Genomic DNA, 19,388 nt, shown 5'->3' on the forward strand with positions numbered 1-19,388 from the left:
ATGCTTTTGGTGTTTGAGATGAAGAAAATGTGTAACAAGGGTGTTTTATGTAATTCTTCCCCCCAAAAAATCCACACATTTTAATGGTGAAACTATTTGTAGATCAGTATTTCTAAAATGTTACCACTTATAACTGATAAAGGTTCATGTGGAATTCTGTTCATATTGCATTCTTCTATTCCCTTGTTTGTTGTGATTTTTGCCAACTCTTCTGCTCTTTTTTTTGCCCCCCCCCCCCCCTCCCCTCCCCAATGTTTTGCTCCTTTATTATTTAATATTGGTTAATATTGAAAACTCCTACATTTTCTTATGGAGAGAGGAGGTCTGAAACCTGAAAAGAATAGTTATCTATTGGGTACAGTACATGTATACGCTACCTCATATGTCAGTGCTGCACTTCTGTTATGGGGGAGGTTAAAAGCCCCAAGTGGGAAAGAGGAACTGTGTAACTAAAGTTTGTATGGCAAGTCCATAGCAAATATGTAGTACTTCACTAAAAGGCCTAAAAATTTTATTTGTATAACTTACATTCCATTAGATGAGTGGGAAGCAGCATTTAAATACGTGGATTTGTCCCTGTGTGACTGTTCTGAAATATGCCTTTTTAATTAAAGGAGGAAAACAACAAACCAGTTAAAACTCAGGGAATTCTCGGTGTGTGTGCAGCGTCTCGGTCTTCACATGAAACAGCTTCTCCTCACCACTCCAGACGAAGGGTGAGGAAACTACGAGACCATGCTACCAAAACTCCTTCCAACCTGGACATCTTGGAACTCCACACAAGGGAGGTACTGAAAAGGCTGGAGATGTCACCTTGGGAGGAGGCAAGTATTATGTTACGTGAAAGAAAAGCAAAACCAGAACAGAAGAAATTTCTAATCTTTGTTGAAAGGGAAAAGATTTAAATATGCATAAAAACACAGGCTACTACTCTTGGCTATATGAGCCATGGGTAGGTCTTCAATTTCTTTCTTTCAGATTTTCCTGATAGAAATTTCTCTCTTCTTTGATACCTTTTGTGGACATTCCTTCAACATTTTGGTTTTGAAAGTGCCCTGAATCTCACCTACTGCAAGTATAGTTTTTGAAATATGACAGCTGTAGCTGTCAAATACTACTTTGAATCAGTTCTGTTCAGAAAGGGAGCTTGCAAAGCCTCAGCTCTGTGAAGCTCTAGGCCAGACTTGCTTCCCTGTGTGCTTTTAAGTAGCTGTATGTTATAGTTCAATTACTGTAATTTGTTTAGCCTCATTTTTCCTTCATGCTCCTGTTTCCTGCATGACTATGACTCCCTACCAGAAAGCCTGAGGTAGCCTTTGGTCTCCGTTGCGGGACAGGGAAGTGTGTAGTTGTATTACACCAGCATCACAGAGAGAATGAGTAGTCTCTTGAAATGTAGTCTCTTGAAATATTATTTTTTTCAGGTTTGATGACGTTATTTTCAAAAAACTGAAGCAGAAATGGGAAAAAGAACGTAAATATGGAAATAAGTAATTTTCTGAGAATAAGAAATGCAGGTGAATGTGTTGACAGTGATAGTGGAGAAATACTAAGTTGTCCTCGTACTGAACTTCATAAGACGTGAATAAGAGGCATGCATTTAGGCCCCAAAGAAAAGAAGCTGAGCTTGAAATTTAGCACAAATAGTTGACCTGTGCAGTTCACTGCTACAAGCTGTTTTTAAAATAAAATGTTTAGGAGTATTAGTCATTGCCACTTAATGTAGAAAAAAATACTGTTTGAAATTGTTTTAAAAATACTTATACTCTTACATATTCTGGGTTTGACACGTAAGTCTATCATTGACTATTTCAGAGCATGTGTCAGACACGAGCTGCTTTGAGCTAAGAGGGTTTTACTTATGGCAGGTTACTTTCCATAACGAACTTTTTGCTGTCCTATGAATAAGTTTGGGAACTAATTCCAGAGACTAGATGTCCAGTCCAGGAGTTGTTTTATCAGTCCCTGTCCCAGCTTCTCCAAAGACAACCCTAAAGGAGTATGATAGACATATTGTAGCTATTGCAGGTGGTTCAGGAGGCTGTAGATGATACAAGGAAGAAGATGCAGTCTTGTTTTTTTACATCTGAACATATTTTTCTTGAGCTTTCTTCAGTTGGTTATCAGAAATGTGTAACTGTCCTGGTGCTCAGTTTAAGCTTTTGTGGAGTGCAGGAAAAGCAATTTAATTTATAGAAATAAATAATAAGCAACATTGCTTTTACTTCTTTAGGATACAGCAAACTCGAAACTGAACGGGAGATTTAACAAGCCCTTTCAGCCATCTTCTACAGTACCTGAATGGCGAACAAAAGACAATGATCTGCGCCTTCTGCTGTCAAACGGAAGAATAATTAGGTACAAAGCGTTGTTTGTGGATCACTTGTTCCTAGTCATTATGGACCAGAGCATGCTAATTTTTTAGTAAAAGTATTTTTTTTTTCTGTTTGTGAAGCTCTAAGTTCTCTCTTACAAGATTCGTGTTAGGAGTATAGAAGGAATGTGTTGTCTATTGTGTCTGCTGTCCCCTAGTGGAGCCACAGTTACGGAGTGAAGAGAAGGAAATGCTTTACATGTTCTTTTGCAATGGCATGTCATTCAGTTGCTCAGTTAGGTCACTAAATTAGAGTGATTCTCATTAAAAATATTATGGTGTCAAACTTTGCATCTTTATGGTAGTGACAGGGAACAAAATGGAAATATGTGCAATTCAAAACAAAGAGATGAGCATAAGAGAATGTTACTGTTGCTATCTCACGGGTGACTTATAAATAATTAAGGAGGAGAAGACAATTGCTTCAGGTTTGTAAGAATAGTATGTTGTTTTTCTTGTGAGACAGAGATGAGAGACGCCCATTTACAGATCGAAGTCTTTACACAGCAGATAGTGAAGATGAAGATGACAGGACAAGGTCGAAAAAGACGACTGTTAAGAGAGAAGTCCAGACCTCAGGATTTGAAGGAGGAGGGAATACAGATGCCCAGAAACCACTGAACAGTAAGCTTCTCTCTAAGCCTTGTCAGTTCAATGTTTTGATGGTCTTGAGTAGGATGTAATTATTATGAGGCCTTACTGAAATTTTACCTAAGTATAGAGAAGATAAACTAATAGATCAGTGAAGTAGCATTAAGTTACGATAATAGATTTGACAAATATTATTGGTCTACTGAAGAAGCTAACAACAGCACAGAGTTGAAAGGTAAAACTCATCTTTTTATGTTAGTGCCATCTTGAATACTGTGAATACAGCATCTTTCAGAGTGGATGTTTAATTGGTGTTCTAGATGAGCATTTGAGTATAAGATATTTTTTCATTTTGTTTTGTTTCATAATATGAGTGTGGATTTTTTGACCAAAATTGCTTCATATCATTCGCTGTAGAGAATAAAAGATAAAATGCAGATAATTTCAAGCCCAACTCATCTTTCATTTTTCTGTTCCATTTGGTGATTACATACTTGCTCATACGATTTTGAATGTTTTGCTAATTAACAGATTTATTCCATACAGACAAAGAAGCATAACTTAGCATTAATAAAATCTTACGCTTTCAACCTTTGCAGTTGTGTGCAAGGTTAGGGGACAATTTATCATTATTTGTATGTAAAAACACCTCAGTCCCTTTTTCCAATACTTCATATCTAAACCATCCATCACTAGGAGTTGATCTTCCTTGGCCTTTCTCTAGCCTCAAGTCTTCCTGCCACGTGTTCAACAGTGCTGATCACAAAATGTATTAGTGAATTATCAATATAGTGTACCTGTTTTCAGTGCTTATTTTTAATAATGCTATCTGTGTACAGTGACAAGTTGGTTCTTGACATACTTTCTTCATCTTTCTGTTTAATTATAAAAGTCACATCCTTTCACAGTAGAGCTTACCAGGGGTTCTGAGGATGTGTATTAGGAAACTGAGGTCAACATTTATAAGATAACAAGACCCCTCTAGAGACTTGCAGTTCCCTTGGCTTCCTGCACATCTGTAACAACATTTATGAGTCCATTGTCAGCCTGGATAAAATATTTAATTATTTTCACTAACAAAGCAATTTGTAATCCCTGCAGACTGTGCTTCCAAAGGTCACAGAGGACAAGATTTAAAAATCTGTACAGGAAAGACGTCCCTTGTGTACTCGTGAACCAAAAAGGCAAATGGCTAGTTGAGTGAAGGCTAGGTATAATCTTGTGTTTTTCCACTTTAAAAATTAAACTAAGTTTTCCACTCGCATTGAAGATTAAATCATATACAGAAATTGTAGATTTTTTTCAGTCTTTGCTCTGACTTGATACAGCTATAATTTAGCAGTTTACATCTAAATCTAAGAAATATTTAGGACAAAAAGTGAATGTTCATATTGTTCTTCTAGAAATTGAGTACTCAGGACTTTCACTAATGTTTGTAATTGAATTGTGAGAGTCTTCACGTGACCCTATTAAGGGAACATCACCTACTTCTGGTTATATTATTTTGCTGTAAGTGAAGGTTTGCAGAAATGGAGAAATTTTTCTTCTGAAGAGAATTCCTTAACGGAACAACCTGTTTCTATAACAGGCTGCTGCCTTCCATTGTTCTTACTGGGATTTAGGCCAAGAGGCAAAGTCTACAGAGAGATGCATTGCATTCTGTTCATATTGCATTCTGTTTATATAGCTGCATATTGAACTGTTAAAAGCAAAACAGTTTAACTACACTTGTCTTTGTTTTAGAGCTAATTTCTGATCTGTGTTAGTACTTAATATATGGTACTTGTTTCAGTTTCCTAGCTGAGACTTTTAAAAAAGCAACATAAAACTTTTCAAGTGCTTCTTTATCCACTAGCTTCTTGACAAACATTCATAAAATCATTATTTTTTTTTTTTACTGAGTCATAGCTTTTGTTCAAGCATATTTGCTAGATAAGCTGCATATTATAGTATTCCATTAATTTGTACTTTACCAAGACTTCAGCCAGCAGCATCGACGCAGGTATACAGTACTGGATGATTCTGAACACCTACAATTTGTGGTTTGGAACATAAGGTGTCTTAAAAAGTGAATACTTGCAAGAGCAGTTTAGCTACTTAGTATTCAAGTTCCTTCAGCACTTACAAAAATAAACCATGTGGACTACTAGATGGGTAGATTTGATAGATTATTGTGTCATGTGCCACTGTTTTTGATGTCTATTTTGACACTTCATTCTCTGATTGTACTTTATCTTACTACTAGCAAAAAGCGTCTAAGGTTGGTATTTCCTTTTCACCCCTTCCTTTTCAGTTGTCAGTGTGATGAAAACCAATACATGTATATTGTGTATCATCACAATAATATTTTAAGCTTCTGTGACAGGTCTTCATTTTAACTCCTGATTGACAGCTCTGCAGTGACACAAACCATTCAGACTATTGCTAGTGAACTGTGATGTAAAAGAAAAATCGCAAGTAACGCAACGAAATACATATATACATTTTACCTTTAAGTCATTTAATATCCTCTGATTTCTATGATGAGTGTTTCTCTGACTGCTCTTATTTTAAGACAAGGAAATTTCAGGTTTAAAGAGTCTAAGAATAATACTGAAGATTACTTGTAATCTGTAGAATTGCAGTTAGTGTAGCCTACTCCATTCTTTATGAGACACGCTCCTTACTCCAATCTATATATACAAAAGCAGGAATCGACTGAGGTGTTTCTAGTTGTCAGTGTTGCCGTCTGTGAGGCTTGTGTCCTGTGAGAGAGAGAAAAGATGTGTGCTGTGCTCCTGCTGCACGATTTCTCTTCCACTGGCTTCATCCAGTGAGCCAATTTACAAGGCTATTGGTCAACTGTAGACAACTCAGAGTTTGAGGAAACACGAGCCAGTTCAGTATGGGGTTGTGCTTTCTTTAAAAAGACTGTTAAAAAGATCAAATATGAATTTTGTGTTCTTTACTTCCATCATAATTGTTAAATATTACTTGTAAAAGTGTTGGGTTTTATATATATATATATTTTTCTCTCCTTAGTGTTCTTTGAAAGTGTGAAATCAGAACTCAGGAATGGATCCTCAGAGTACTCTGATATTTCTGATTCAGAAGAATCTGAGCCTGATTGCACTACACAGGTACAGCTAGAAGAAGTCACAAAAGTTAACAAAGCAATTAAGTATACTTTGCGAACTTCAAATTTGTTTGGGCAATAACAAAATATTTAATAAAAAATATTTAATTCTTAAAATATTTAATTCTTGTTCAAGATACTATTTCAAGCTCTACCCTTCTGTCTCGTTCTTCATTTTTTTCTAGTACTGAGGAGAATGCCAAGATGTGCTTCTTGAGCCAAATATTATGATCTTGTTTACCATTAATGTGGGGTTGGCAAAGGATGACCCTGCTCTGGAATGTGCAAAGGCTGAGAAAATTTAGATAATAATTGCTTTGTTCATTTCTTCTATAATAAATGTAACTTTCATCATTAGAATTATAAGTGTCTACCATAATAATTTCAGAGAATAGTTAAATGAAAACAATCCTATAAACCTTTGATTTTTAAATAACCGTAACTGGCTAAATCCTAATGAGGTGATTTAGACTGCTCATAAATGAAGATCTTCCATTTGAATGCCTAGACCATAGTGATTTCTTTACAAGTAAACTAAACGCTTCTGAATACAACCATGTAGCCATCTTTGGATCACTCTCATTGAGTAAAATGTTTTGTATTAATGCAACTGTTTTCTTATTTTTTACTATATCCTGCTTCCTAATTGCTAATAATATTTAGCATAATAATTTTTATGTTTTTTTGGGGGGTAATGATGTATCCAAAATGAAGCATCTCAGTAGTTCCTGTAAATCCTTTTTGTGTTTTCATACTATACAGAAGAAGATCTTAGCAAAACAAGACAACTTTTTTTTTTTTTAATTAACATTGAACTGTAGTTGCAGTGTAGTTGCTTATGTATGTCATTTACAAGTGTCAAGGATTAACAAGATGCTCTTAGGAATGTAGCTATTGTTTAAAAACATCCCTTGGCAATCTGTTGCACTGACTTAGTCATTCCAGTTATGTTTTGATGGCAGTGATAGTGGTAGCAGTCCTGAAGGATTATGATTCCTCCACGTTTTGATCTTCCACTGTGAAGCCTTTAATTGACTACTATGTATAATCTTTGGCTTGAAAACAAGTGTTATTCTCTGTACATGTTGTAAATAATTAGTCTGTGTTACTGTTAAGATTGTATCTGTTGTAGTTCTTGCTTCACTGAAAGTTAGGTTGAGACGCATATTGCTGCTCCACCTTTGAGAAGGTTCTGCTCATTCAAGATGTAATCTCTTTGGGAGTTGGAAAGCCCTTCCATTCATGAAATGAGGCTTTGCCACTGTAAGAGTGGCAACAGCTGCTATATCCCTGTTCAAGGTGTGCCCTGGATTTACCTGAGAGTATCTCCCGCTTATAAATTTGCTGCTGATGGAAGTTACCTTGCATTTGTGAGAGCAGGAATGAGAAACTGTTACCTGGGACAGCATGTGTCTCATTAAAAGTAATAGGCATCATTCTGGGCAGCTCCTTGGAACCATAGTTAGTATTTTTTCCTCTACTTCAAATATAGAAGATAAAGAGTAGTCAATACTCTCTTTAAAGAAATTTGTGCAGCACAATAATTTGTGCGCAGTATAATATATGTAGTGTTTTCTGGAAGAAATTGGATTTGGAGATGCTTGCTTTATTACTGGGGCATGTAATCACTCAGTATTGCAATACTTGGATATATAACATCTCAGTAACTCTATTCAAGTTAATTGCATTCTGATTTATGCATACATATATATATGTGTATATATATATAAAAAGATGGACCCAGAAGCTTTAGATTTTTTATTTAGCATATATTACAGTAGCATCTCTATTTTAGGAGGCATGATGACCTTTCAATGTGCTGTTTGCTCTTGTTCCAGCAGAAGGATTCCTCCACAGAGGAGTCAGAAAGCTCAGGTGATGAAGAGAAACAGGAAGTAACATCAAATTTCAAAGAGGACTCTAAGGTTACAAGAGACCTTTGTCAAACTACTCAGAAGCCATCCAGAAATGAAACTCCCAATAAAAAGTAAGAATATTGTCTGTGTTTGTTTATAAATTACTATTAGACATGTTCATTCAAATATTTATGGTTCTGCTTTATATGAATGCAAAAATCATTCCTTCGGAGAAATATAGGATTCTATTTTTTACTGCTTAATACTGATGTATTTTTCTAGGGAATGTCCTACCTCGACAAGTACAGAAGAAGAAGCTATTCAGGGCATGCTTTCTATGGCAGGATTGCACTATACCACATGTTTACCAGGTCATACTCAAAGCACAGACTGCACAGATAAAAGAACCTCTCTTCAGGAACACAGAAACTATCCCAGAAGTAGGCATAAAGACAGACAGCCATCTCAGAGTCACAAAGCAATGGAATGTGGTAGGTACCTGAATTAATTATGCTGCTGCTCTCTGCTGTTGAACAGACTGCTCAGAAGAAGCATTTAAATATTTAAGATCTGTAGTCAAGCTTTTAAGTAAACCAGGCATCTTTTTAAAAGGTGGGCTTTTTTTGGCTTAGTGTTGGTTTTGTTATAAAATGTAAGTTACTTCATAAAACAGTGACAAACTTAGCTTGAGAGGTCATCAAAATGCATCTACTGAATATTGCCATTTAGAAGTTTTGTGGCATCCTTACAAGAGTGAGGAAGTTATGGCTAGACAGAAAGTGTAATCTCCTTCAAAAAGGATTGACAGCATCTACATAGTTGCAACTTTCACAGCATGTGTATAACTTAGATATCAACACGAGTCTGCTGGATGGCTTTCATGTATTTTGGAAAGCACAATTGGCTTTACTCATGAAATTCTGCTATGAATGCAGCGTGTTAAATGAGAATCTAATCTTGAAGAGGAGAATTCAGAAGTAACTTTCTTGTCAGAGGCATTTTGATGTCTCTGTGCCTGTGGAAAACAGGCATCTGTTAAATGAATTTTGGGAATGACAGACAACAGAACATTAACACTAATTCCCTCAAAGGAATCAAATTCAGGTTTTGGAACACAGAGGAAAAAGTAATTATGTGTGAAAATTCTTTGCATGAGAAGGAAATGGAAGAGGATTACAGCTTGGCTCATGTGAAACAAACAGAAACCCACCAGCAAGTAGGGTGTTAGGTCAAAGTACTAAGAATACATTAGTTTTTTGTTTAAGTAGAAAACAGAAAAGCCTGATGTGATGTCATGGCCAATGTTCTGGTACCTTAAGCTGTAGGTCCTTAAAAACCCACCAATCAAGTAAATAATACCAGAAAATAATGAACAAACAAAATGTAAACAACAACAAAAACCAGCAACCACCAAAACACACAGACATAGACAGTGTGTTACTGTCTTTATACCTTTATTAAAAATGTAGTATCTAGGTTACTATCATTGTGGTAGGTTTACTTAGGCCAGCAGCTATGCACCCACACAGCTGCTTGTTTCCTCCCCCTGCCCTGTGGGATTGGGGAGAGAGCAGGAAAAACAAAAGTGGGAAAACTCATGGGGAGAAATAGGGATAGTTTAGTAAGTGAAAGAAAGAGAAAGAAACAAGTGGTGCAAAGGCAGTCACTCACCACCTACCACAAGCAGACTGATCCCCAGCCAGTCTCTCAGAAACAGATGTGATGACAGTCTTTGCTCCTGCTCCCTCTTCTACCCCAGTTTTTATTACCAAGCATGACATGATATGCTAAGGAATATCCCTTTGACCAATTCACGTCAGCTGTCCTGGCTTCTTCCTCTTCTGGTCAATTACCCCTAGCCTCCTCACTGTAGGAAGGCAGGAGTGGTAAAAAGAGAAAGCTGTGACCCTGTCCAAGCACTGTTCAGCAATAGCCAAGACTTTGGTGTGCTGTCAATGTAGTTTTAGCCCCTAATGTAAAATGTAGAACTGTGTAGGTTGTTATGGGGAAAAAAAATGCAGCTAATGTAGTATAAATATATCACTGGTGAAGGACATGAAACTGCGTAACTCTTAGTGTAGCAATATTTTGCAAAATCTTTTGGTTTCGTAGTATTCACCTCTAAATTTGAATTGAATTGTTGTTTTGGAATACCCTCAATTTTAGAAGCTAACTGAATAGCATATGTTATCAATGTGGACACTTCTAGTATAGGCCTGTTGGCTTAGATCTTGTTCCATATGTTGTTTGTGAGTAGCCCATCAGTGCTTAGAAAGAAAACACTGCCTGTAAAGGAAAGACAGTCTTGGTCTTTTTATGAGCTACATATGAGACAGAGCCATGGTAGAAAACTGAATGGTGTAGTGTAGCAAAGGAAGTAGAATGTCCTCAACGTCATTGCTTTCAAACTTGAATGATTGTGTTTGTCTGACCATCTTACAGAGGTATATATATCTTTAATTAGTTCTATTTATATCGTGAAATTGTTTTCCCAGTTTAGTGTGTAGAACCAAACAGATTTGACAGCTTTTACTTGCTGTCTAGGAAAAGTATGCCATTATATTTTTCTTTCTTTCTTGTCTTAATTTTAAAGTTATTCAAATGTATAATTGATTTTGTACTCCCAGTTACTGACTTCAAAGTTTAAGCTTGTTGAAATTCTCTTTAGGTAGGTCTGTGAAGGAAGAAGAAAGACAATTGGGAACTTCAGCATGGGCTAGACACCTGAATGAAGCCTCGAGGATTACCCCTCAGGTAAAGCAATATTTTAAACGCTTTGAGCATATTTTTATAGGAAAAAGAGGTCGCAAAGTTGTAGGCACAGAATGTAAGTAGGATGGGATAGGTCTTTACATACTGCAGAGGTGATAATAGATGTTTGTGATGCTCATAACTGAGGATTGGATTTCTGTCATGGTCTTTTTTCTTTTTTTCTTTTTCCTCTCAAACTTTCCTCTGTTATGGTGGGTAGTATAAAGATGCTTAGTACAGTATCTTGAAAAAATAAATATATTACAAAATCTGAATTTGCATGCAGTCTAACTGGGAAAGAACTTTATTGTTTACTTGTTACTCTCAGCTAGAGCCATCACAGCAAGTGGAACTTGTCAATAGTGTTAACAGTAAATAAAGAAATTAATAATAATTTGAAAAATGCCTAGGAAATTGATACTACCAAACTGATAAAAACCCAAAAGCCAGCAGGTAAGAATATTTTTGCTTGCTGACATCCGGGTGGAATCCAGTAAGGAATGTATAAATGAAAGGTTGCTTGTCTTACTCTCTAAAATCTTTTTTTTTTTTTTTTAAGTGTCTCTGTTCCTAAAGCTGTATATGCTAGAAGTATTAAGAACAAATCAAGTTACAAAATAGCAGTGCTGTTTAATAACTGTATTTTAACTGCATGCTTTGTAGGTTTTTTTTAAGAACATCTAACTACTTAACAGTCTTTACAGTTGGTGATTCCCTGTTTTGTGTTTGTTGTCCCATCAGCTGGATATTGAAAACAAACAAGTTACTTGTTTAAGTAGTCAATGGTTATGGTATGGCTTGCTGTAGTGGCCAGTTTAATTGACAGCAATTGCATTTGTTTTAATTACTGCAAACTAAAATCATAAAGTAGAAAAATTGAGTACGCCGGTATGTGTAATTAATCTATAGCATTGTACTTAAGTGAATATGAAAAAGCTTGCACAGAGATATTATACTGTACTTATATTCTATATCTTATTTTTAAGAGGAATATGGCCTAGAGGAAATGATGGAATCATAAAGTGGTTGGACACTGGTGACACTGGTGGAGTTGCATCTTCTTTTTTTAAAGATGTAGTAGTGGGATTAGAAAAGCTGTAGTAAATTTGAATCCAAAAGCTATTAACTTCCACTTTTTTCTTTTCCTTCCCCCCCTCCTTTCCACACCAGGATACAAATAAAACACAAAAATATATCAAGAAAGAGGGTGCATCAGAGGCTAATCATAAAGTTCAGGAAAACCGAAGTATAGTCCACAACAATGGCCTGAGTTTTCAGCATGGCAAGTATACACGAGATTCCAACCTAATGCAAGGAGAATGCCGGCTGAGTGATGGCAGCCTTAGCCCTGACAGGCCATATGGTGAAACGTCCTTGTCTATACCACTTCACCCAACGAAGAGGCCAGCATCAAATCCACCCCCTATCAGTAACCAGGCGACAAAAGGTAATGTTTATCTCTGTCCTTTTGCTAGGGAAAGGAGGGTGGGAGGTGGGGGGACAACAAACACCTGAGAAAAGAACCCTGTAAACATCAAAAGGAGCTGTTAGATGCAGAAACTGCAAAGGGGACAGGCTTAGTCCTTGAGGAAAAACAGAAAATTGGGAATGCTTTGGATGGTTAAATATTGGCTTAGGATGTGCGGAGGAGGGGAAAAAAGAGATCTGACTGACTGCTTGGCTAATAGAACCCGTCATTGTTGGCATTGCATCTCTGCAGGTTTATCTGTCGTGCATTCATTATATTACAGGGAACAGAACAAAGAACCACAGCTATACTCTGAAACACTGGCCTGAATCATATTTATTTATCTAAGTCAAGGTTTAAAAACTGTGCCATTAAAAACAACAACAACAAAAACAAACAAACAACAGAAAATGATGACCATTCTATTTAATTTTTACTTTCTAATTTATTTTGCATATTTTACTCAGGGGAATAATTTACTTGACTAGAATCCAGGGAGCTCAGCTTAAGTTCTCCTCTACCCCACTCACTGCCCTTCTTTAGACTAGCAATATTTGGAAATAGTATGATAGCATTATTTATGATAATGCTAGCAGGAGTATAGGGAAAGGAACTCCTGCTGTTCTTAGAATTCTGATTCCTGTTTGCTTGCTCCAAAACAGAGAGATGAATAGCATTTTTTTGGAAAGTGTTTTAGGTGAAATCTTTTCCTGCTTCACCTCTAAGTTCTTGATCTTTGTTCTATGACAATAAAAATGTGTTCTGAAATTCCCACTTGAAGTACTTGATTTATTTTTTCAGGCAAACGTCCAAAGAAAGGAATGGCAACTGCTAAACAGCGCCTTGGGAAGATCTTGAAGCTGAACCGGAATGGCCATGCACGCTTCTTTGTTTAATGTAGCTGCTACTTCTACTACTGCTGTCTTTCCTACACAGACCAGTATTGAGGTCGACAGAGCCTGGAGCTGCTGTTTTTCCTCTGCTTGAAGCAGACTTGCATGTACCGTATAAAAACACTGCCTGATGAACAACAAAAACAAACAAACAAAAAAAAAAAAACAAAACCCACAACCCAATGCTGCATTTTCACTGTGCCACACCTGCTCAGCAATAACCATATGGGAATGGGGAAATCTTCGGAGAGACGTGGACTGTGAGAATTAGTCTCTCATCAGGGCTTGAATATCATTTGTTGCTGGTAGTTTCTGACCTAATTCATGAGGGGAAGATAATGAAGGTGGTTTATCAATAATTTATTTCTGATAGATTTTGACAACTTTTAAATTCATTTTAAAAAACTATTTATTTGGAAGACTTTTTTTGTGGGGTTATTAATTTAGATTTAAGAATGTGAAAGTTTTTAGTTGTTTTGATAATGTATGTTTGGTGCAGTGGAGAGCCACATTAATGGTGATTATTATTCTGGACTCCTAAATTTGATATTCAGGTTATAGTCTTAAATAGGGATGAGATGCATTATTAATTATTTTTAAATTAAGGCTTATGGAATCTTATTTTTTTTCCTGCTCTTTATAAGCTATTGGCTGGGCTTCTGTTGATTTGCAAGGTGCATATTCTCTGCCAGCTTGGTTATTTTTTGACCTCCTCTCTTTTATACAGATTTATTTATTTGATGGACTAGAAGAGACTCTCCTAAAGACAGAAGATTCTTCTTATGTCAGTCCAGTAGCTAACTTGCTTTAAGCCGCACCCCTTTCCTCCAAATTGGAGTGCATACTTTTCCTCCTGGTGTGATGTTTGATTTATCTCTGATGATTTTCTTCTGCAAAAAGGCTTCCTGAAGTTGCATTTGTACAGGTTATTCAGAAGTTGGTACAAGGGAGGGAAACGATACGTCTTCTTGGAGGAACGGGGAGCTAACGTTACATGTTTTTCCACAACGCTTACTCAGTAATAACTCATAAGATACATTGTGGTCTTAAGATTTGGCATATTATTTAATGTAGCATGACAGAAGCATTAAAATATTATTGTACTTCAGACATTTCAGTGAAGATCAGGAAGGCAAGAGAATCTGTGTTGCTTTCAAAGCTGGGCATGACAGCCAATTAAAAGTCTTAACTGGTGCGCATATAAGCGTTAAGTAGCTTACTGGTATCGGAATGATCATTTGTGTCAAGCTTCCTTCAGAGCTGATGGCAAATGCTGATTCTGAATTATTGTAAATAATTTTGTTTTTAAATTTGTATTTTTCTGTAATATAAAAATTAAATATTTAACTTTTGGGGGCTGGGGATGAAGGCAGAAAGGGGAATACTTGATTCTGGAAAAAGGGCATTTTGCAGGGTCCAGCCAAAATGAAAACATTAATATTCTAGTGACAACGATTTTTTTGTTGTTCTTTATTTGTTTGTTTTGTTTTGAGTGATTTCCTAAGAGTAAAATTCTCAGGCATAGTTATCCAATTTGTTGAGCTGATTTAAACTTCCATAACCAGTTTTTCCTTCCTCCATATTCTATACTGAAATAGTTTTCTCGTGTTGTAATTTAAAAACAGATTATCTTGGACTTTCCAGAATATTTGTGCAGAGTTATTTTCATATAGACTAGATTATGAATGCCTTTAAAAATTTATGGCAATAGTTCTGATGTCAGGTGGTTTTGATTGTTGCAGGGTCAAAACTTTTCAGCACTATGTTATCCTGTTTCTAAATTGAGAAACATCAAAACATAATGCAACTGCAAATAAATCGGGTAGTTTTCATGGCCTAACTTCCTCTGGAGCTTCAAAAGTATAACTTAATTTTGTTTGTTTATTTGTTTGTTTTTTGCAGCCCCTCTTTAACTTTATATTGACTTGACTTTATATGTGTGTGTGTGTGTGTCTGTGTGCGTGAGTATGCATATGAATGATTTTTTTAAACTTTTTTTTTTTTTTTTGCTAGCTATGATCTCACAAAAGTAGTTATTTCTTCCACCCTCACCCTCTGGAAGAACACCACTGGCTGCATTCAGGCTGTTTTCAGCCTTTTTTTTTTTTTTTTTTTTTTTAATTACTATTTTTTATTAATGCAACCTGTTAACCTTGTTTAGACTTCTGGGAATGGACATAACAAAAGATTTCTACAAATCAGAAGATAAGCTAAGAGGTACTCTCTGGTGCTGAAAGTGACAATAAGTACTTGCTATTCTCAGGTGCTATGTTTTCCAGATGGAAATAGTCAAAAGAGAATATTTTAGCTATCTTCTCACATGTTCTCATCAAGGTAATAAGTCAAAGAAATATACTATATCGTCAATGCTAGTTAAAATTATATACCATATAAATATACTTTGTGCTTAAGCTTGAGCAAATAGATTACTGCCCACCAAGCTTTGAAATCTGTTTTAGCTTTAGCATATTGAACCAAACTGCTTCCTTCTTTCTGGCTGTATGATTTTTAAGAACAAAAATTTCCAGTTTAGGACAGCAAGCAGATTCAGAATAGGAGGAGGAATGAGCCATCTCTCCTCAAAGGCAGATTTCAGAGAACGCTAATTGGAAGTAGAAGTATGCCAGAATAGAATCTGGAGTAAGGAATTTTGAAGTATGGAATAAGTGTTCTTGTATACGTGACAGATTTATACAGAGTTTCTTTTCTGATCATCCATATTATTTATCTGTATCTTACTATTGGAAGACAGGCATGGCTGGACCCATATATATTATTTCTTCTTGTTTTTATCCTTTCTTTATTCTATTTTCTACCTTTTTTTTTTCCAAAGTGGCTCTCCGCTGTTGTTGCTGTTGTGAGTTTATGTAATAGTCTCTTTGCAGGCTGTCAACACGCAGAGGTGCATTCCCATTTTCTTCAGATATCCATGCTTCCAGCAGATGTTAACTTTGATGTTCCACCACAGAACAAGCAATTTAAAAGAAATTGCCACTATGAGCAATATTTAAAAAAAAAAAGAAAAAGAAAAAGAAAAAAAAAAAGTCTAGTCTCCTGGTAGCTTATGAAGAGGATGTGGTAACCTCACTTGTTTTGTGTACTTGTATGTAGGGGTATTTTTACTGTGTTCTAGGTGAAAACACTACTGCACCAATCTTTTTGTAGATGGACTGAACCTTGTGTTGTAGTGGAGGGAAAAAGCCCTATTTTTTTTCTTGCTGTATCACTTGGGATGGGAGAGAGAGGGGAGTGGGGAGCACTGACATGAAAACTCAGAGAATTAAGCCTGGTATGGTAACTCGTTTTGAAGGAGGGTCTTTTTTGAAAAGTCAGTGAACTTGGATTTGATATAAAAATGTACTTTTATTTTTTTGTTGATAGACCATACAATAGGAAACGAAATATTGTAGGGGTTTTCCCATTCTCTAAAGATCTCACGTTCCTACAACTAGGAAAAATAGAAAAACAAAAAAAACAGAAACAAAACGACCAAAACATGAAAATGGAAAGACCACCTAGAAACTATATCAATGACTCTTCCAGCAACTTTCCCTTTTCTCCCTCTAGACTTGCTAATAAACCCTGGCTACAAGGTAGCCTTTAATGACCTCTGAGGTAGATTACCTATGCAACCTATAATACTCTACATGAATCCATTTTAAAGACAATTTTGAAAGGGGTAGATGTTGAGAGTTCCAATTATTGCTTTCTGATCACATGGGGAATTTTGGGGGGGTTTTGAAGTTGTTCTTTTTTTTTGGTGGTTGAAGTGCTTGTGTTACTTTTCGTAGCAAAATAAGAGAGCACAGCGTCATGATTGCCTTTTAGAAGCTTCAGCTTTCCCTAGGCTTTGCTATACGGCATCAGCTGCCTTCATCCTCACGGCCATGAAGTTGCAAATGTTGAAACTTTTTTCAGGGTTTCAGAGTTAGGGCTGGCATGAAGTTTGCTAACTGCTTTTTTTGGCAATTGTGGAGACTAAGCAGAGCTGAAGCTAGAATGACCTGGCACTACAAGCCTATAACTCCTGCCCTATTTAGGCTCCACGTGCCCACCTATCCCTTCACACTCCCACCACCAAGTCTAGCGTCTTTTCAGAGTCTCATTCATGTAATACTTCCAGACCATTAAAAACTGTTTGTGCCTCTGGGACTGAGTGAGCGTAGAGCTAACTCTGCTTCTCAGAAGAAATATAAACGGAACCCAGGGCCTTACTATTTGTGGTTAAACAAGATTAAAAGCTGCGACATCCATTTTTTCCAAAAACAACCCCCGGTTAAAAAAAAAAAAAAAACAAAACCAACACCCTAGTAGCCCTCTTTGTGGGAGCATGAGAGTGATAAGTCATGCAGTGGATGGGAAACACAAGTAGCACTGATAAGGAGATGCGCCTTCTTCATAGGCTGCATTTCTGTTTGGAAAAAAGGACTTTTTCTACTTTTAATATAAATTAAGCCATAAGAGTTTCATGCTGTGGGAAGGGAATGAAAGGGATCACTTTAAGAGATTATATTGATATGTATTGTCACTTCTGCTGGGAAATGTCTATTGCTGCCAATGCTTTGGCAAATCTTTTTTTAAAAAAATAACCATGAAATTTGAGGGAAAAAAAAATGGGGGGAGGGAGGGGCTAGTTCTTGGCTATATTTACTAGTTTTGTAGTAATGTTTTGCTGGCCCGTTTGTCTTTTCCTCTCCTTTTTCTACTCTGATAGTCTAATTTCTGTCCTTCCTTCTAATGTCCCTGAAAATATTAGCTTGTCTGCTCAGTAGGGGTCGGTGTATGTGTGTCTTCCTTTTTACAGAAACGCACTACTGTGTTAAGTATTTGGCTGGGAAATGGGATGCTGCAGCTTTAAGAGCATTTTTTCAATTCATAACAGTATTTCCCATCCTCTTTTGCCTGCAGGCAGGGAAAGTGTATGTACAGTATTTATTTTGTTTTGATTTTACTTTAAATTTGTAAGTTTCTATAAGTAGTTCACATTGATTATTCTAGGGGAGGACAAGTGGCTTTGTTTAAATTTGTATTTGATATTCATAGTTTCCACTTTCTGTACTTTAAAATACTGAAATTAAAAAATTGTATTGCTTATGTTTTGATTTTAGCACTCTAAAGTGTTTAATTTCTTCAGTCTTCTCATTCACTTCAGTGTAAATACAGAAAACTGTACAGAATGTGCTTTTCTAGGCCCAGTGTCTGTGCTCTTTCCTCACGGCGTTTTTAAGAAGACGTTTTCTGGAGAAATGTGAGAAGGAATATTCTCATCCTGCTCTTTATTTTTCAAAGTGCAAATGTTGTTTCAATCCAAGCGTATTATATGGCAGCCAAATGCAATTTGTGAAGATGTGTATATTCTTTCTGAATCTTAATATAAAAGGGAGTTGGAAGTGTTCTGTGATCTGTTATATTAGCAAATCAGGAAAAATAGAGGTGTAAACTCTAAGCAGGGTGTCAAAAAAAAAAAAAAAAGATATTTTCATGTTCTTCTTGCTCTTGGTTTTTGTTCAGGTTTGCCTCCAGCTACTGATGACTCATTTCTGAATATCTTTTTTCTTCAAGTGGTGTGCTGTTTCTGCAAGAAGCGATTTCTCTTGCACACTTCCACGTAGTTTGTCATATTCACGGATGGCTTCCCTGCTCATTTCTCCCTCCACATGTCATCTTCTGTTTTACAGTTGTCAGTGCTTCCTGTTTTGACTCCATATGGCATAGCAGTGTTTGCATGTGTGTACCCTACCTGGGGTAATTTAAACATTACCGTGTTGCAGTCACTGCATTGCATTTTCATCCCTTGCAAATAGTGCTTTGAGCTGCTGAACAATTTCAGTGTCGTGTGTGGACAGATGCTTAGATTCCAGTGATGGTCATTTTATGAGAGCCTTAGATAAATGGTGCAGCAGTGGGCTTGGAAGAATCAGATGCCAAAAAGCATTTGAGCATCCTCTGCAGCTGTGCAAATGTGCTACTTAGGCTGGCTTTTAGTTTGCAGAGAATTTATGGTTGACTGCAGTGACTAGATCTGTTCGTGGACCAGGACTCTTTCACCACACGCTTCACAAAGAATAAGAACACAAGAACACTGTCCTCAAACCATGTCCTGCTTCAGTTTAAGGTTTGAAAAATAGTTTTGTTAAAAAAAAAAACAAAAAACAAAAAAAACACCACACACACACACACACACAAAACACAAACAAAAAAAAACAAACAAACAAACCACAGAACTAAGTCTTGTAAATTTTGAGGATAGAAACTTCTGTGCTGCTTCAATAACAAATTTAATTTGTGTGGATTAAGAAATCATGGGGAAAAATAACTATTTAAGTACAGAGGATGAAGA

The 19,388-nt window shown here is 36.4% G+C and overlaps 1 protein-coding gene across 2 annotated transcripts in view; it reads left to right on the forward strand.

Annotated features, from left to right (window-relative positions):
- The window catches only part of KDM7A (lysine demethylase 7A), a 61,608-nt gene extending 43,458 nt beyond the window's left edge, over positions 1–18,150 (forward strand). Inside the window, exons 12-20 of one of the 2 annotated variants that reach the window (XM_068663314.1) lie at positions 615–824; positions 2,234–2,358; positions 2,841–2,998; positions 5,987–6,084; positions 7,919–8,067; positions 8,219–8,427; positions 10,605–10,690; positions 11,858–12,134; positions 12,957–18,150. In XM_068663314.1, the coding sequence (XP_068519415.1) occupies positions 615–824; positions 2,234–2,358; positions 2,841–2,998; positions 5,987–6,084; positions 7,919–8,067; positions 8,219–8,427; positions 10,605–10,690; positions 11,858–12,134; positions 12,957–13,051 (1,407 nt within the window). In that variant the 3' untranslated portion in view covers positions 13,052–18,150. The remainder of the gene's footprint in view (positions 1–614; positions 825–2,233; positions 2,359–2,840; positions 2,999–5,986; positions 6,085–7,918; positions 8,068–8,218; positions 8,428–10,604; positions 10,691–11,857; positions 12,135–12,956) is intronic. The other variant, XM_068663322.1, reaches the window with a different exon arrangement.
- Positions 18,151–19,388: the final 1,238 nt, after the last annotated feature.

Source organism: Anas acuta, chromosome 1 (genome assembly GCF_963932015.1).
Source record: "Anas acuta chromosome 1, bAnaAcu1.1, whole genome shotgun sequence".
In the NCBI taxonomy this organism is placed as follows: domain Eukaryota; kingdom Metazoa; phylum Chordata; class Aves; order Anseriformes; family Anatidae; genus Anas; species Anas acuta.